The 17,874-nt window shown below is 43.4% G+C and overlaps 1 protein-coding gene across 2 annotated transcripts in view; it reads right to left on the bottom strand.

The window, feature by feature from the left end:
• Nucleotides 1-1,809: 1,809 nt before the first annotated feature.
• LOC119650372 overlaps nt 1,810-17,874 on the bottom strand; it is a 165,026-nt gene continuing 148,961 nt past the window's right edge. For both annotated transcript variants that reach the window (XM_038053104.1, XM_038053103.1), the window contains one exon: nt 1,810-3,954. In XM_038053104.1, the coding sequence (XP_037909032.1) occupies nt 3,069-3,954 (886 nt within the window). In that variant the 3' untranslated portion in view covers nt 1,810-3,068. The remainder of the gene's footprint in view (nt 3,955-17,874) is intronic.

Genomic DNA, 17,874 nt, shown 5'->3' on the forward strand with positions numbered 1-17,874 from the left:
TAAAGAACTTGTTTCTTTTTCGTTGGTGTAGATATTTATTCTTGCAAATAACGATATTTTGGGAACCACTTGTTCCCTTCATCAGTGCTAACAAGTCTTGTTAGCAGTTCCCGATATCGGTATTTGCATGAGTAAATATCTACACCAACGAAAAAGAAACAAGAAGTTTTTTATTATCTTAGAAGACCAGCAAATTAGCTGGGGCAGGGCAGCATAATCAGCTTGCGTCCCCTCCTACAGCTCGTTGGCGGGGTTCCGGTTGCCCTCCGGCTTTGTAGAGCCGAACACTTTGCGTTCCTAACTTCGAACCGAACTTTTCAGTCTACCTTTTCCAGTGCCTCTAGACACTTTCCGTTAGTATTCAGTTGTGGTATTCAGCGAGGTCCTTTTTATCTCATTCGTCGACAGTACCGGCTTCCAAATTCTTGACAATCTTGCTGTGAATATGCCTTCTGGTACCGGCAGGACTCCAGTGGTCCTTCGCTTATTAGCCCGTTTCTGGTGGCCGACGTTCTTGTCGGTGGACGGTTTGGGGTTAGAAGTACGTTGTTTGGTACTCGCTACACCTAGTTTGACGGCAGTTTATTCTAAGCTGGGCACTATTAGTCCATCCCCTCGCTGCGGGAGATCTCTGCAGTTGGTTTCAGCACAATGGTGCTACGGCTTGCAGAGATTGTACTGCTCTCGACGGTTACTGTCTCCTGGCTGGATGTCAGTGGCTCTTCTTCGATGATGCACCTGCATCACCATCTCTTTTCCCTCTTCGATTTGTTTAATTTTTTTTAATTGATTCCGTGTTTTGGTCCCACGAGTAGTCCGGGAAGAATGTCCACCTTGGCTAGTTCGACCATCAGGGTAAGAGACTTGTTTGAAATTGAAGGTGCCCAAGGTATTCGGAGTTCGCATACTAAAGACCAACCTCCCCATAAGCCACACAGCAGCGTATTCTGTTCCATTTTGGTTTGGGGTCCTTTTAGCACCTCCAATGGAGGGAGGACGATCGCCGGGCTGCTGTTTCAGCTCACTCCCCGCCAGATTCACTTGCCCGTAACACATGACCAGCACACAAACAGATCCTCGTCAGTTGGATGAGCCTAGGCCCAGCCCGGCCCTACACACTTTTCGCCCGTCCAAAGACGGTAGCCAGCGATCACCGAGAGGAGGTCATATGAGAACTTGCCGAATTATGCAACTTTAACCTGAAGCATAATCAGACCAGGCCGCCAAGTGCAGAGTGCATAGCTGTTCACTTATGTTGAAGCCAATAATAAGAGGTTTGGTTTTTTGGCTGATTAGGAAGCCTGCTCCGAGGACATAGTTTACTGGATGACCACTATAATATACAGTGTCGTTGCTTCTTCAGGAACCCTGTCCCTGTCCAGCGCCTCTTGTAACGCTGTGACATCAACCTCATATTAGGATAGGGTGTCCGCTAGCTGCTTGGTCGCTCCTATTCTGTATAGGGAGTGCACTTTCTATGTTATCCTGATTCTCCTTGTAGGATTCTCAGCCCTACCTAACTCTCAACCTGGAGGATCAGTTGGTACAGTATATCCTTTTTTTGGACTTACGTGGAGGTGGAGATAGGGTTTCCTAGTAAAACTGTTAATGTTGGTACAGCTTGCGTTTCGAAGGCTCTTCCACAAGTTATCTATTAATTCGTTCAATCGAGAGAGAGTAGAATCGAGTAGTAGAATCGTAGGTTTTACACCAATAGGTATTGCTCACGTTCCTGTTATGGATTACAGGGTTGTAACATATCACTGTCTTTGAGAAAGTATATAATACTAGCGGCTTACTTTTAAAAACACTCCTTTTATTTTAAATTATCTATTCTGATAACACATTTATCTTTTGAACATTTTCCTCTTAACATATAATCAACATTTTAACATTGTCATTACAAACACTCATTTATTACAATACTACAATAAGAAATAACACTTTACTCGTTAATTCCACGTTACATACACTTTAGGGTTGAACCTGTGCTTGCGGGAAAAGTCCCAAAGGGTCAATTGCTACTTCACTTCCTTAAAGCTAATAATGCGTTCATAACAACATTTTACACACATTAGTTTACCTGTTTTGATACAGCGCACACGCGGAATAATGTAGATACTTTTACTGTGTGAAAATCGAATATTGAAATATCTGCAAGTTCGCCTTCTACAAAAATCTTCAAAAGGAAACCATTTATGGAGTTTCGCTTCAATTTCATATATTGAAAGTAGTTTGCTTAGTTCTAGGTAGGGTATGTTCCTGTTAACCATTGATTTGTATATTATTTGCAGGTAAAAATAGCCATCAATAAGGAATTTAGCACATTTTAAAATCGGGATTGCTAATTAACATTGCTTTTGATTAAATTCACATTGGAAAGAAAGGGGAAGCATTTCTACGGTCCAGGGATTCATGCTGGCATTCTCCCATCTAGCTGCCGTTAACACGCTTCCTTTCAAACATTTCAGCCATAGAAACTGGACAAAAGAGTCTCTTCTCAGGAAACGCTGCGAAATCTTTAATTACGACTTTGTATAATTCAATAAGATACTGTTTTGCATATTATCCGAAAATGAATTTGGCAAAAATCCGAGGCGGTGCATGATTTCATGGTAAAGAGGTGAACGAATTAGCACGAGTACATGTAATTATAAGCCTCATCTGGATCACAATAACTCCTAACCCTATCATTTATTGTTGTGCAGAATACGAAAAGGCGTATCGCGTGTTCAGGTGCAATATCTCAGAGTTAGTTGCTGTCTAAACGTATAGAAATTTGGTTTTACATTGTATCTTCCGCACAGTTTAAAACTCGCCTCTTGCTTCACTGTTTTAATATTGCGGGGAATATTCGGAATTGTTAATGTTTTCATTATTCGACGCAATGCAGAAAAACCCTCTCGTCCTGGAGGCAGGTTGAACCACGATGCCTAAGAATGAGAAATACAAAAGTTTACTTTACCCTGGTGGCCGTTAACAGTCGGTTATATTCGCGTTTAGACGGGAACAGTGATGAGTATCCAGTCATTCAGCTCGGAATAATGATGCATCAGCGGCGAGGGTTACTACTCAGCATCCGCCTCCATAATGATCCGAGTATCAAGGACTTCATTTTCAGTCGTTTCTTGGCCATGCTCCTCGCATTTGTTCTCTATCAGCTCAGACTTGCCTCCGGCAGGTGAGGTTGGGTTAAGGACCGTCTTGGTAGCGTCATGCTTGCTACATTCATCATTTTCGAGAAGCATTGCATTATGAACGAGTACTATGTCCTTTTCCTCAAGCGGTGGCGCTACACTTTTATCTTGAGTTTTTGGATCTACCATCGAAGTAGCGGCATCTGACAGCGATTCGAGTGATTTATTATCTTCATCAAACTCCTCCAAAGTATTGCTGGCTTCCAGTATGCAATTTTCCCCAGATGACTCTATTATATCAGAGGATATGGTGCTTGTGGTCGTAGTGGTTGTCGTCGTTAAGATTTTGCTCCGGCGTTCATTAATGACTTGCAAGGAATCATATAATTCTTCGTCTTTATCATAAGGCCTAGTGCGTATACTCCCGTCTGTACTTATGAAATAAATCGGATCGTATTCGTTGATTAGACGTGGTTTCGGTCGATAGAAAGTTCGAGAGGAACGACTTCGATATAAGAACTTCTTAGCCTCAATGGCTTTTGAACTTTTCGAATTTTCACCTGAAGCATCCAAAATCAAGGAGTTCGGCCTTGACTTTTTCAGATTCGCATGTACCAAGCAATCTTGACTGTTTTCAATTGCGATGTCCTCCTCTATTTTTGTTTGTAATGATGTTGACGGCCCCGAGGCAGTTTCCTCCAAATGTTGACTTTCTTCCAATTCAGGACTTTCTTCGAGGACACACGGTTCCAGACTGGATTGACCAGAAAGTTGACGAATCGTTGTGGTGGGTTCGGAGCAAATAGACAGTTGACTTCTGTAATATTGAGAAAAGTCAGTGTTTAGATTAATTATGTTCAAGGTAAAACTGGAAACTGGCTGAAAAGCAATTCAGCAATCTTGTGAGGCTCCCTTTGTCACAGTGGAAATTTTACCAATAATCCTAGATTGATTTTATGTTTCCTTTATCTTTATTGTCAGAGTCGACAATTTTTCAATTTATTACGTTCGGAATGGCATTAAATAAGGAGTAGTCCTGGGGGACATAAAATGATGATTTGTGGCTTTTATAAGATGGCTGAAAATTGATTGGTTGTTTGGGAGCCATGCTATGAGATGCACTCCATTAAATTGCGGTCATATATCTATTCTGTGACAGTCGTATGGCTTATTGGATGAGATAAGCCAACTAGTTCTGGTATGGCGCACTCCATTGGAATCTTTGGAATGTTTTCCCATAGATTACACATTTGGAAAATATATCACAATATATCAAGCTGCGATCTGGATATGCCAAGTTGAATCCTTTTATAGAGAACATTTTAATGGACAATGTGATTTTCTTCCAACGGTTTTCAGCTCGTATCCTTGCTCTTGTTAGAGACTCTCCTAACTTGCTGAACAGAGAAAACCTAATGGCACCTATCGGAATCCTTGAAAAGACCTTGCATGCGGCCTCGTAAGTTGAGGAACATCCCAATCAATTGAAGGATTTCTAAGTTCGTTACGAAGCGCACTGAGGACCTTTTGGTCCATGGGAAATGACCAGACCTTCCATCAAGCACGACTTCAGATGGTGGATAGATGCACACCAGTTTATGTGTAAATATGTGCTCATGTAAATACTTTTCTTTCAGAAACTCCGCTATGGTATATACAGACAGCCAATACATTGAAAATAAAACAATCGGATTGAGGAACAATGAGCCGCGAACAAATGCTAGGTCGTCCTCCTCAGTCAACGCGGCAGCACGGGCCCCGCTCCTGTCGAGAAATGGGCAAGAGTTCTTGGCGCATGGACGGTGTCAGGATATAAGTAAGTTAGTCAGACTCACCCTCGGACACCACCTTAGCGTGGTGGGGGAGCTTGTGGTAGTTTACTACTACACTAAAGGTGTCCAAAAACACATGAAGATGGAAACAAAGGATTGTAACTCTACAAGTGATAAGAAGTCACAGACTTCGAATTCACCCGCGACTTTAAGAAATCAGGTCGTGGCTAAGACACGAATTTTGGAGGCCTCATGAAATTCGTGTTCCCCACGGAGAAATCTGTGGAAGACAGAGTCTCCATTTCAGTGTAAAACCTACACCCGGTATCTACGGCGCAGTCAGCCAAAAATGATACTACAGAAAATCCTTTAATGAAAGGAACTGAAAATCTGACTACAGTCGGTCTGTCGGTGAAATTGTTGTCTAATTCTTCTAAAAGAGGGGAGACGAAGGCTGGGCAGAAAGAAACTTGAGCCGCAAAGGAGGAGGGACTGCAGGCTTGCCTGTCAGAAACTTCTCCTCTGCCTGTACCAGGAAAAACAGAAGAAAGGGAAGCTGATAATGTGGACGCAACTGGTCCAATCCCGGTATGTGGAAACAGATCCATGCAGCCGGGCACAGTGAACCTGAAAAGGCTCCCAACGATAACGGAAGGCACTGCGAAAGAAGGCGAAGTTTCTTGGGAATGACGACATGAATGTTACTACACCACTAAGTGTGGCGACATCCAGAGGAATCGGACGCAAGGAAGCGCAAAATTTCATCGGAAGGTGAGGACTAGCGTTACACCCGGTGAGATTCAGACTGAATGCAGCAGACTTTTCAATTAGCGGCGGTTTTCATATTAGATTGCACTTATGGCTACAAACATAAGATTTAGTCAAATTAACCTGCAGCATGCCAAAGCTTCCTCCTATCTACCGGCGGCAAGGCTGGCAAAGTTGCAAGACTGTCCTTCTATATTTCTGGTTCAAGAGCCATGGGTTCGGTTTAACAGAATCTGTGGTATTGGATCAGTCAAGAGAACTAGGATTTTCTTCGATGAAAGATCCTCAAGATCGAGGGCTTGCGTTGTGATGTCAAAATTGTTAGAGGCAACCATGCTGAGACAATTCTGTTCCCAGGACCTTGTTGCGGTCAACCTAAAATATAAGGTTAATGGTTAGAGGAGAAACGTCATAATTGCGTCTGCTTACTTCTCCTATGATTCTTTGTGCCCTCCGCCGACGCAAGAACTAAGAGAGCTAGTAGTGTATGCAGAATCAAGTGGCGTTGAACTTTTAATAGGTTTTCATGCGAACGCTCAGGAGGTAGCAAATGGAATCCAAGAAGAGAGAAGCTGTTTGATTTTATCACTTCAGCTGGTCTGATGACCGCGAACGTAGGGTGCGCTCCTACGTTCGTGGGGCCAAGAAGAGCTGAAGTAATTGACCTAACAATCTGCACTTCAAAGTTGTTAGAGTTGATTAGAAACTGGCGAGTACTAGATGAAGTCTTACTTTCAGATCACCGTTACTTAGAATTTAGTCTCACTATTGCAAGCAAACAACCTTTAATACAAAGACAGACGGATTGGACAAAGTTCAATGAACTTCTTGGCGACAAAGTTGAGCTCCCTAGGTGACTAAGGACTAATTTCGCGATAGAAGATCAATTGAAAACTCTGAATCGCACACTTTTAGAGTACTTTGAAGAGGCTTTCCCTGTTTCTCGTAGCCAACGTGGTAAAACGGCTCCATTGGGTAACCAAGAACTGCAGAGGCTCAGGAAATCAACTGGACGATTTCTAAATCGTGCTTGCAAAAGCAATAAAGATGAAGACTGGCTAAACTTCCGGAACCCAGACCGCGAATATAAGAGGCTCGTAAAACGCTCGAAACGAGACTGTTTTAGAGCATACTGTGAGGAACTGGAAGGTGAAGGGGAGACTTCCTGGTTGTGCAGAGTCCTTAATAAGTATAAATCGGCCAAATTGGACTCTCTTAGAAAACCGGAAGGTAGTTGCTCGAACTCCAGAGTTGAGTCTATACAGACTCTCTTAGAAGTACACCACCCGGGTCGCCACACAGGTCTTAGAAGTGGAAAGAAGTGAATTGCCGGTTTCTGCAAACCCTTCAACACGAAGGTATTGCAAAGGGAATTGGGACACTGCGAGAGCGGTTGTTACCAATGAAAAAGCGAAAGCTTCTATCCTATCATTTGCACACTTCAAAGCACCTGGTATGGATGGCATCTACCCAGCAATGCTAACGAGGGTATGGAGCGCGTAGAGCAACTTTTAAGAAATATTTTTCGAGGATGTCTTGCTTTGGGCTACGTGCCTTCCTCTTGGCGGAAGGTGGAGGTAGTCTTCATACCAAAGGCTGGGAAAGATGACTATTCTATTCCAAAGAACTTCAGGCAAATCAGTTTAACATCATTTTCGCTGAAATATATGGAAAGACTGGTTGAGCGTCACATTCGCGAGAAGGCGCTAAGGTCGCACCCACTGAATGAAAACCAACATACTTACCAACGTGGAAAGTCCTGTGAGTTCACTTTTTGGTTTCAAAGATAGAGAATGCAATTCTGAAGGGTAAGTACGCGGTGGGGGTGTTCGTATACATTGAAGGGGCTTTTGACTGTGCACCCTATCAAAAGCTCTGTGATGCCGCCAGAGAGCATAGTGTTGACGAAACTCTAATAAAGTGGATTTACGCTATGATAATGCAGAGATTGCTGTGTGCTTAGGTGAGTGTTGATCCCTACCTAACAACGCAAGCGACGAAAGGCTGCCCTCAAGGAGGTGTGTTATCGCTGCTTCTGTGGAGTATACTGATCAACTCACTAGTATGCGAACTGCAAAATCTGCCAATACAGGTTTAAGCTTACGCGGATGACGTGACTATGCTAGCTCTTGGTTGAGATCTTGAAATGGGGAGTTGAAATACACGAGGCGTTGATTTGATTGACAGTTGGTATCTCAGGCATGGACTTTCAGTAAATCCGAATAAAACCATAATGTTATTAGCTGCAGAGATGAGGGGTGCAACGCTTCACCTTTCCGAAGAAGAGAAATATCTGGGAGTTATTCTAAACAAGAAGTTTCTTATGGGCTGTGTAGCCGGATATTTGCCTCGACATGGGGACTTAGGCCTCAGGTAGTAATGTGGATGTATGTCACTATCATTAGCCCGATTTTCGCTTATGCAGCCGTAGTGTGGTGGGTTGAGATGATACAAAAGGTTTTCGCTGTAAACTAGCCACACTGCAAAGAACTGTGTGTCTGGGTATCACCGGTCCCATGAGCACCACATCTGGTCCAGCTCTGAATGCATTCCTCATGGGAATTCCTATGGGAAAACAATGGACGAGGAGGGGTTGGGTACAGAGTATTGGAAGAGTTCATGGGAGACCTAAATCTTGGTTTTGCAATGGCTTCCGGTTCTCAAATCCCCGTACATCTGTTTGATAGAAGATATGGAGTTATCTTGAAATGGCTAACCAAAAGAATACGTCTTAGGATATATTGATGTCTTCTACACCTGTGGCTCAAAAGCAGAACAGGGTTCAGGAGCAGGAATCTACCTCTTGAATAAAAACGAGAAGTGGGCTTTTCTTTTGGGAAAATATATATGGTTAAAGGCCAGCAGCATTGCAGTCTGTAACGATAGTTAAGCTGCATTGCTAGCGTTGAATAGTGCTTTGATCACTTCAAAATTCGTTCAGGAATGTGTGTCCGGATAGCTGAGTGGTTAGAGCACAAGGCTGTCGTACGGAGGGTCGCGGTTCAAATCTCACTGATGGCAGTGGGGTTTGTATCGTGATTTGACGTCGGACACCTGTCGACTCAGCTGTGAATGAGTACCTGAGTCAAATCAGGGTAATAATCTCGGGCGAGCGCAATGCTGACCACATTGCCTCCTACAGTGTACTGTAGTGTACCGTTACGGTCTTGAATGAAGTGCTCTAACACACTTCAAGGCCCTGATCCAATATGGATTGTTGTGCCAACGATTATTATTAATGTAGAAACCGATTGAACTCTATTTCTAGATTCAATACGGTGGAATTACTCTGGATACCTGGTCATTGTGGTGTAGAGGGAAATGAAATCTCGAATGCTTTAGCAGAAGAGGTTTCAACTTTCCCCATCCCCAGACCGGAACCAGCAATTTTGGTGTCAGTAGCATTGGCCGATGCTGCTATCAAAAACTGGGAATACGCTTTTCATAGCCTAAATGTTGCTAAACACACCAAACTTTTCCTGTCAGAACCAAACAAACATACTGCAAAGTTTATCCAGTCGAAAAGCAGGAAGACTTTCAGAAGTATTGTGGGCATTCTGACTGGCCATAATTCACTAGTAGGACAAATGTTCAGAATGGGAATTATCCAAGATGGTACGTGTCAATCCTGTAATGAAGAAGCATGAGACATCTGCGTGAGGAAGCATCCGCCAGTCAACGAATGTGATGGTTGAATTTCAGGTGCATATGTTGCACGTTCAGCAAAATAAATTATCTACACTTTATCTTCAGTCTATGAGTTAGCGACCTGTAGATTTGGTTTTTTTATTTTCATACAAACGTTATTCATGCCTCGGAAAAGGAGGACTTGTCGGTAACGACATTTGGCTATTATATTAAGACACGAATTTGTTTTTGGAACGTTCATGTGCTCCTCGATACCATTGTCCAGACCCTCGTTTTTCTCCAACTTTTGCGTGGCTTCAAGCGTAACAGGCTGGAGATCTCGGAGTAAAAGGAAATTAGATGGTGAGATTCTGCAGAGCATTCTTCTCCCTATGTTTCGGCACCGCGCTTTTGTCCTCTGGAAAGCCTAGCGGAAGTAGGCGGGAATTCGGTGTTAGGTTAATGCTTACGGCAATCGCAAGGCGGAAACACATCATTTGAGAGCTGTTTTTTAGACAGGGTACTAACTGCAAGATACAGGTCCAGAATGAGGAACAGAGACCTTTGAAGAAAGAGAAGGAGGCCTTCTGTGAGATATTAAATGCGGTCCTAACATGACATTCTGATCATGGTCGGGGATCTAAATGCCAGGGTTATCTCACGGTTTTGTGAATTTTCGCAGCTACCACCGCCTCGTCATTGCTGACACATTGTTTGAGCACAGGATTTGGTATAAGGTCAGTTGGGTCGTAACAAACGAACAACTTTGGGCAAGTAGATTGACCACATTACAATCAGCAGTAAATTTAAAAGTTTCCTTTTGGATGAATCTAATAAGAGAGGCACTAACTGTTGATCGATATTGGGAGAGCTATCTTGCTGATCAGATGGCAGATACCAGAAGTAATCGGCCTGAGTATATTGATGAGTGCTGCGTAACCATTAAAAATATTTTTTTTCTTTCGGAAGCTACCAGCTCTATTGATTGCTGCAAGTGATGGTGAGGGTGAACCGATAGAGCTCCGACAGCATGAGAAATCCCAGAAAGTTCACTGTAGTATGCGTCACTACATCAAGGAGGTTGAGGGAAGCAGAAACTGCCGCAGACAGCAACAGCTCCAGAACCGAAAGAAATGAAATGTGATCCGAAAGCTTCTGAGGAAAGGAACATTCGACGGTGACAAGCAGCTGGATACCCGTTGAAGTTCAGCATATCTCGGGTAAACTGGATGCGGATACGGACTGCTCCTTCAAATAGAAGTGAAATCATCTTGGCAATCAATGTAATCAAACGGAATAAAGCAACTGGGCTTGACGGTCTCCCCGCAAAGCTGTTTATCACTGCTCATTTTCTTTCTGCAATGTAGTGCTCTGTTCAGGAGGGTTATGCTGGAGGAACTATAATCGGAGTAACATATGATTGCGCCTTCTGTAACGTACTGCATCGAGGTGACATCTTAGAGGAATTTGATATCCAATGCGGTGTCCACCAGGGTTGCATTTCGCCATCGATACTATTCCTTTCTGTTGTCAGTGACGTTCTGCTTGCTGCCTTGTCCTGGAAGAGTAATGGGGTTCAGTGGATCATGAAACTCTCATCAGACACCTCGGCTACGCTAATAATATCTGTTTGCTCTCTGACTGTTTCAAAGACTTGGTCCAACCTCAGTGGATTCATGTTGCTTACACTATGTATATCATTCCTGTCGACACCTATCCTGCAGTATACAGTTTCGTTCATAAAATTATTGTTGATGAAATATCCTCTAAGCAACTTGCTGACTAAATCCACCTATAAATCAAGGAACATTACTAGATGAATAGTCATGAAATTCAAGTACCGAATGCTTTTATTGCACATTCCACGGATATAAATCAACATAACGCAGAGCATTTTATGAGGTTGCGATAAATAAAATTACACTTTGATATTTATTGCGTTATTTTTATTGGTTGCTCTTTGAGTTTCCTTTCGGCTTGGAATGTAGCTATGTACATATTTCCTAGCAGTCCTTTTGAGGGAAAAATAAATATAATCTCAATTGCAATAGGCAGCAAATATGTACAACCACGAACGTGACGTGGGAGTAAGTTGTCTCGGAAATGAGAAAAATGTAACTGAAATGGTATTGACTTTCTCGGTTTGATACGTTCCCAAAAATTCTGTGATTTATATTAATCCGCAAAGAGTATTTACCTTTATGGGGAGGTTTGCTTAAGGACGTGAGATTAAGTTGGAGCCCATCCTTTATAAGGTATAATTGGATGTTTTTGAATGTATAACATACTCTGGGTAGGAAATTGAAATTTTGACGAGACCCCCGTGTTAGATTAATACCGTCATCATCCAGAAGATAGGCAGCTACAGATGACCTCAAACGCAATTTCAAGGATAATTAAATTCGGATTGGCAGAAGAAGATGTATTTTTTTAAGCAGACAGGATGAGATGAAGACGCCATTGTGTTAATGGTAGACCTGGTTGCCGGAGCAGATTATCATAATGTCTTCGGGAACAAAATCTTGACAGTAGAGATGGGTAGGTGGTGTATGTAATATTTCAAAAGTAATATCACCTTGAAGTATGATATTACATTACTATCACCAAGGGCAATCCAAACATTACAACCCCACCGACCATTACCGCATCATGAAATATCATCGCGTTATCAAGCATCATTGCATTATCTATCACCATCGCATTGCCTAGGATCATCACATTACCTAGCACCATCATATTACAGAACATCATCCCATTACAAAAGTTGTCGAGTATCGGGCTGGCTTTTGGCTGACTTTTGGAGTGGTTTCGGACTGACTGGATTTGCGATAGGCTGGTTTTTGGCTGACTTCCGGTTGACTTTCGATCTGTTTTCAGGTTGGCTTTTAGTTTATGTTAGGTTGGCTTCGACCTTGTTTTGCGCTGGTTTTTGGCATGTTTTTTGTTTTGGGCTTACTTTGGATTGACTTCAGGCTAATTTTGGGCTGGCTTCGGGCTGGCTTTTGGATGGTTTTTGCGTTGGCTTTGGGCTTGCTTTAGGTTGGCTCTTGGGTTGGCTTTTGAACTAGTTTCGGGCTGGTTTTGGGTTGGAAAATGATTTCGGGTGCATGCGAATGCAGATTCTTGGCTAGCTATAGATTGTAATGTTACCGATTAGAAAAATATTGGCTGCTTTTTAGCGTTGGTCTACGTAATATTTCCTAGTACAAGTGGCCGAGGAGACTATCTAGCGCTGATAGGCACTATCAATTGCGAATCAGTTCCCTTGGCCAGCTTTGATGTGAAAAGGTGATTGTGATTTTGAGTTTGATAGGCAAACTTTAATCATGCCATGCAAAGATAGCATATGAAACTATTCTACTTTTATCTTATATCATTACTTTTCTTCTTCTTTTGATCTTTGTGTCGGGATAGCTCATTGGTTAGAGCACTAGGCTGTCATACGGAAGGTCGCGGTTCAAATCTCACTGGTGGCAGTGGAATTTGCATCGTGATTTGACGTCGGATACCAGTCGACTCAGCTGTGAATGAGTACCTGAGTCAAATCAGGGTAATAATCTCTGGCGAGCGCAATGCTGACCACATTGCCTCCTAGTGTACCGTTACGGTGTTGAATGAAGTGCTCTAACACACTTCAAGGCCATGATCCAATATGGATTGTTGCGCCAACGATTATTATTATTATTTTGATCTTTTGTAGTTTCCATCTTGCATGAAAGATCCATTCCTTCTTCAATGATACTTATTTGGTGTTACCGTATTCGTTACGTTTTGAACGTAATAAATGCATGCCAAATTATACTCGTAATAAGTAATATTTGGTACTATGGGCTGTTGAACGTTAATATTTAATGTAATATCATATGTACGGTTAAATTTGTGCTATTACTTTGTAATATCACCTGATATTGCTTTGTAATATCACCTGTTTCAAAAAGTGATATGATATCACATTACCTACTAAGGTAGTGTTCTACTTAACATCAAAAATAATTGCGAAAAGTTTAATTCGGCTTGACTCTCCAACCCCGAATTTTTTATGTCTACCTTCTAAGGCTAGTATACATGTTTCAGTATTTCGTTGGTGGGAGAAACTGTTCTCGAGATCCGTAAGAAACTTGGATGGTTGGCTAGTTCACCGAGGTTTCTGAGATGAAGATACGCCTTTTTTTGGGATAATGTAGGTGGACGCGTTTAAACACAGACTCCCGCAACGGTATGCCTTCGGGTTAAGAACTAGCCTGGAACCGTTTGTCACATCACATTGAACAACTTCTGACACATTACTTCGGGCTAGTTCTCTCGCTCTTCCGCGTTGGGGAGCCTTCAAATAAGGGCATTTCACCAACGAGAGGGTGGAAGAGAAAGGAAACTGTGAGCTTAAGCTACCTACTGCCATCCGCCCCGCACCGATCGAGCTCTATCTTCTTTGCTACAAGAAGAATCCGAACGTAATGTGTAACATGGGCCCACCGGTCAGCGCTCCTCAGCATCTCTCTGGCAGTGCCATCTAGGGAGAGCCCGTCCTGTGTTCCCCCCGAGGAATCACCTCAATTGACGCTTCTACCTTGCACATGGCTTTACACTCCTTAGAAAAAAGGGCAACGGGAATTACTCCCGCGATCACTAGCACTACGGGTTTTGAGACAGTGCTATACGAAGACAACACTCGGTACCTCTTTGCCAAGAACACCAGACCATGCCTTCGTGCCGTAGAAATTGCGCTGCATACACTAGAAGACGTCCCCTGCTAGATGTAGGATTTCTCAACGCTTGTCATTAACCGATTCAAGACCGAAAGTCCAAGCGCAGCCTTATCCGCTACTGATTTTATTTGCTCGAAAAAACTCTACTTTGTACCGAGCATTAATACAAGGTATTTAGCCGCTGGTTTTGACTCGATAATCGACTCACCGGTAAGGTGGGGGGTCTCTTTATATTCAGGACGGCTACTTCTGTTTTTTCCAATGCAAAGCTGAAACCAAAAACACTCATCCATCCGCTTAGCCGTCACTTCAATATGCCAAATCTGCTTTGCGCCTGTTAAACAGTGCATTCGGAATAGCCAACCAACCATGAATTTTTTGGCATGTCGTGACTTAGCAGTTTGTCGTAGGATGGGTCCCTGCGCTAACTTCGACTTGATCTCCATTCTCCTCTCCATTGCGTCTCATAGAGCAGGGAGCGGTTTTTCGAATGATCCCTAAATTTTTACAAGAGATACTATAGTTCGGCACGTAGAATGCATTTTCTAATGTGCAGAGAATGTTTTTTCACCTTGCGGAATTAAAAGCATTTCTGACATCCAGCGTTTCGAGAAGCTACACCCGTCGAGTTCGGCAGTTGTGTGCCTCCGTATGATGAGCCACATTTACGGCTCGCACGACAGCATTAAGTGTGGATTTCCATTTCTCTAAAACGAAACTGCGTTGGGGATAAATCTTCGGCCGCACATAGCACTTTAGCAGGTCTGCTCCTGATGAGTTTTCCGAGCACTTTCCCGGTCCTATCAAGCATACAAAGTGGTTGGTATGCACATGGTAGTCCAGAATCGCCTTTCTCTTCATGATCGGTGCAAGTGCCCCTCTGTTTGAGCAGTAGCTGTAATCAATGTTGGGATAACAGTTTGAATAGCTTCGACAGGATACCATCGGATCCTGTCGCCTTCTTGTCTTTCATAAAGAGGACTGCCACTTCCAACTCTTTTATAGAGAAAAGTGAACAAACCTCGACGCCTTCCACGCTACTTCCATCAACCCGTGCGAGATTTGCAAGAAATAGGGTGCACATAATATGGTACATGAACTCGGTCTTTTGTGCACAGACTCAGCTGCAGCCCTACCATCCCCCAGGGTATACTCCAGCGCTGCTCTACCTGCTACAAGTGCCTCGATAGATCTCCCAGTGTTTGCTTTCGCAACGTACTATGCACGGGAAGAGCGACGAACATTCGCGCTTGATGGCCTCTTCTCTTTCGGTGCGGCCGTCAATATTTCGAATTTGCAGAGAGTAGTAGGTTCTATACTAGAAAACTTCAGAAATTTCTCCTAGTATCACCTTCACCGCCTTACAGAATGTATCTTTGTTTATAATCTTACGTATCTATATGCAAAAGGACTAAAGGGGAAAAAGGAAAAGTTCTTCTGATAGAAGACCAATGGTGGGCCGAGAGAGTACGTTGTAGCAGTTGGGGTTCCTCAAAAATATACTACCCAATGTCAGTGGGCCAAAATATGATAGTAGACTGCTTATTGCAAAGGCAATGAAAGCTACATATAGCTGATATGCGGCTCTTTTCTGGGCAAATGTACTGATCAACACTGTGCGCAAGTTTTTCCCTACAAACTGCTGGCATCCAACCAGGGACAGTAGCAGTCGAGAGCAGTACACTCGGTGGCAGCCGTAGCACCACTGTGCTGAAACCAACCGCAGGGACCTCTCTGAGCGAGGCGGCAGAGAGGCTTCCAGCCTGGAATCCACTGCCGTCAAACTGGGTGTAGCGAGTACCGATAGTACTCCTAACCTGAAACCCTCGACGTCGGGGGGTTTTCCCGAATACACACAGCGTTTCCGAGTCGTATGGTCTCCCAGGTTTCGCCAGGTTTTGTGTATTCCAAGAGGAAGTACTGCGATACTGGAGGTCTGTCGATGCCTGGAGCATGATCCCAGCCCCAAGCGTAACATAGCCATTCTGACTGATAGCCAAACGGCCATTGAGAGCTTGTACTCAACGATGACATCCTCCAGGCTGATGAGGCAGTGCAAATACGCGCAGAACAATCTGGGCGACACGCTCAAGATCACAGATCACACAGAGGGGAATGAGCGGACTGACGGATTGGCCCAGGCAGGGTTCTGCTCTTGGCAACCCCTCGGTGAATACAGTCGCTGTCTCGCTGGAGGCTGCCAAGGGTGAAGTCTACTCGCACTAATTAGCAGACGCGCTCCTAAGCTGGCGAAGGCTTACCCGCTGTGCCAAGTCAAGGAGGATTTGGCCCCCTTATAACATGGCCCGATCACGAGAGCTTCTGTGCCAGACGTGTGGAAATGTACTCAAGATTACGGTGGTCTGCACGGGGTACTAGCTCATGGGAAACAATGCCATCAGACTCGGCATACCCTAAAATTCGCATTGCCGAACTGCGGACAAGGAAGGGAAACCCTGATGCACTTTTTCTACGATTGCTCAGCTAGAGTCAGACTACGGACACTGGGTAAACCATTCTTCGGGAACCCCAGAGAGATTTCTGGCAGGACAGTGGGAGAGCTGCTTTCCTTCGTGAATGCTACGGGATGGCTCTGAAGATCCGAGCCGGCTGGACTTTGCCTGCCTGCTCTCATAACAACAGTCACGGTCTTAGGAATTTGTGGCATCAAAGCGGCGCAACACAGCGCTAATTGGGCTCCTCAGAGCTGCCACTGATACCTACCTACCTACCCCTAGTGAAAGGAACGCGTTATTTATAAGGGACAGGAAAGGTCAATCAGTCCGACGTGGCTACGAACGCCACCGGAAAAGAATACAGGAGGCGTCCGTAAAAGAAGTATACTTTTGAAAAGATACGTTGAGTTCATAAACTTATTTAGTGTACTAACAAATGAGTCAAGGGAAATGTGTCGAACAAAATTATTATCTCAGGTAGTTCCTTCCACCGTATACTATGGTGGCTAAAAAAAATATTTTCATCACTTCCGATTAACGTATGTCTTGACTATGCCCCCGAATCTGCTACTATATCCGACGACATGTTACATATTATCTTGCATTGCCCGAAGAAGGTCCAGGAACTAAGTAGAAAACGCGACGGATACCTGACATGAGCATGTTCGTTCATTGCCTTCTGGATGTGTTCGAAAAAGGAGACGTTGAGGTGCACTCCATTTCAAATTTCCCCATTTCTCCATTTTCTTACAATTTTAGTTCAAAGGTACATCTTACATTGATAGGCTGATACAGGAGCCAATTGTATGCTCTGAAAAAATGGCTCCATTGATGCAATGGTCAACCAGGGAAAATTCGTAATTATGATGTTTGTTTTCGTCGCAGAAACAAAGTAATCAAAACGAATAGTCCCTGAAAAATAAACGATTCCATGATTTTTTAAATAACTCCACCAATTTCTAGGCGTGTTTTTCTTCATATATATGTTGCCCCAGTTCCGGAAGCACTTGCTCAACATATTCTCGGAATTTTCTATGAGGAATTCCTTGTGAGAAGGCGGTGGGTGTACCAGAAAAGCCACTACCCTACACGTGTTCGATGGCATCCTGAGTTGGGCTTTGAAGTAGTGTCCATATTTAATTCATGTAAAAATATAAAAGGTGCCGGAGCTGTAGCCTTCTTACATGCGGCTGAATGGAATTTTGTCAAGGAGAAACTACCAAACTCATAAATGGGAGAAGATGTAACTTTTTCCGCTCAGCTTTTAATTGCAAGATTATCTGTTTTAGTTAGTTCTGAAACTTTGCCGTTTATATATATTTCAACTTCTGTTATCTTCGGTAAAAATATATTAATTTAGGCCTGATTTGAGAAATTGGCGAAGTAATGAATTTGTGGACATCATTTA

The sequence above is a fragment of the Hermetia illucens genome, chromosome 2 (genome assembly GCF_905115235.1).
Source record: "Hermetia illucens chromosome 2, iHerIll2.2.curated.20191125, whole genome shotgun sequence".
NCBI classification, from domain to species: Eukaryota; Metazoa; Arthropoda; class Insecta; order Diptera; family Stratiomyidae; genus Hermetia; species Hermetia illucens.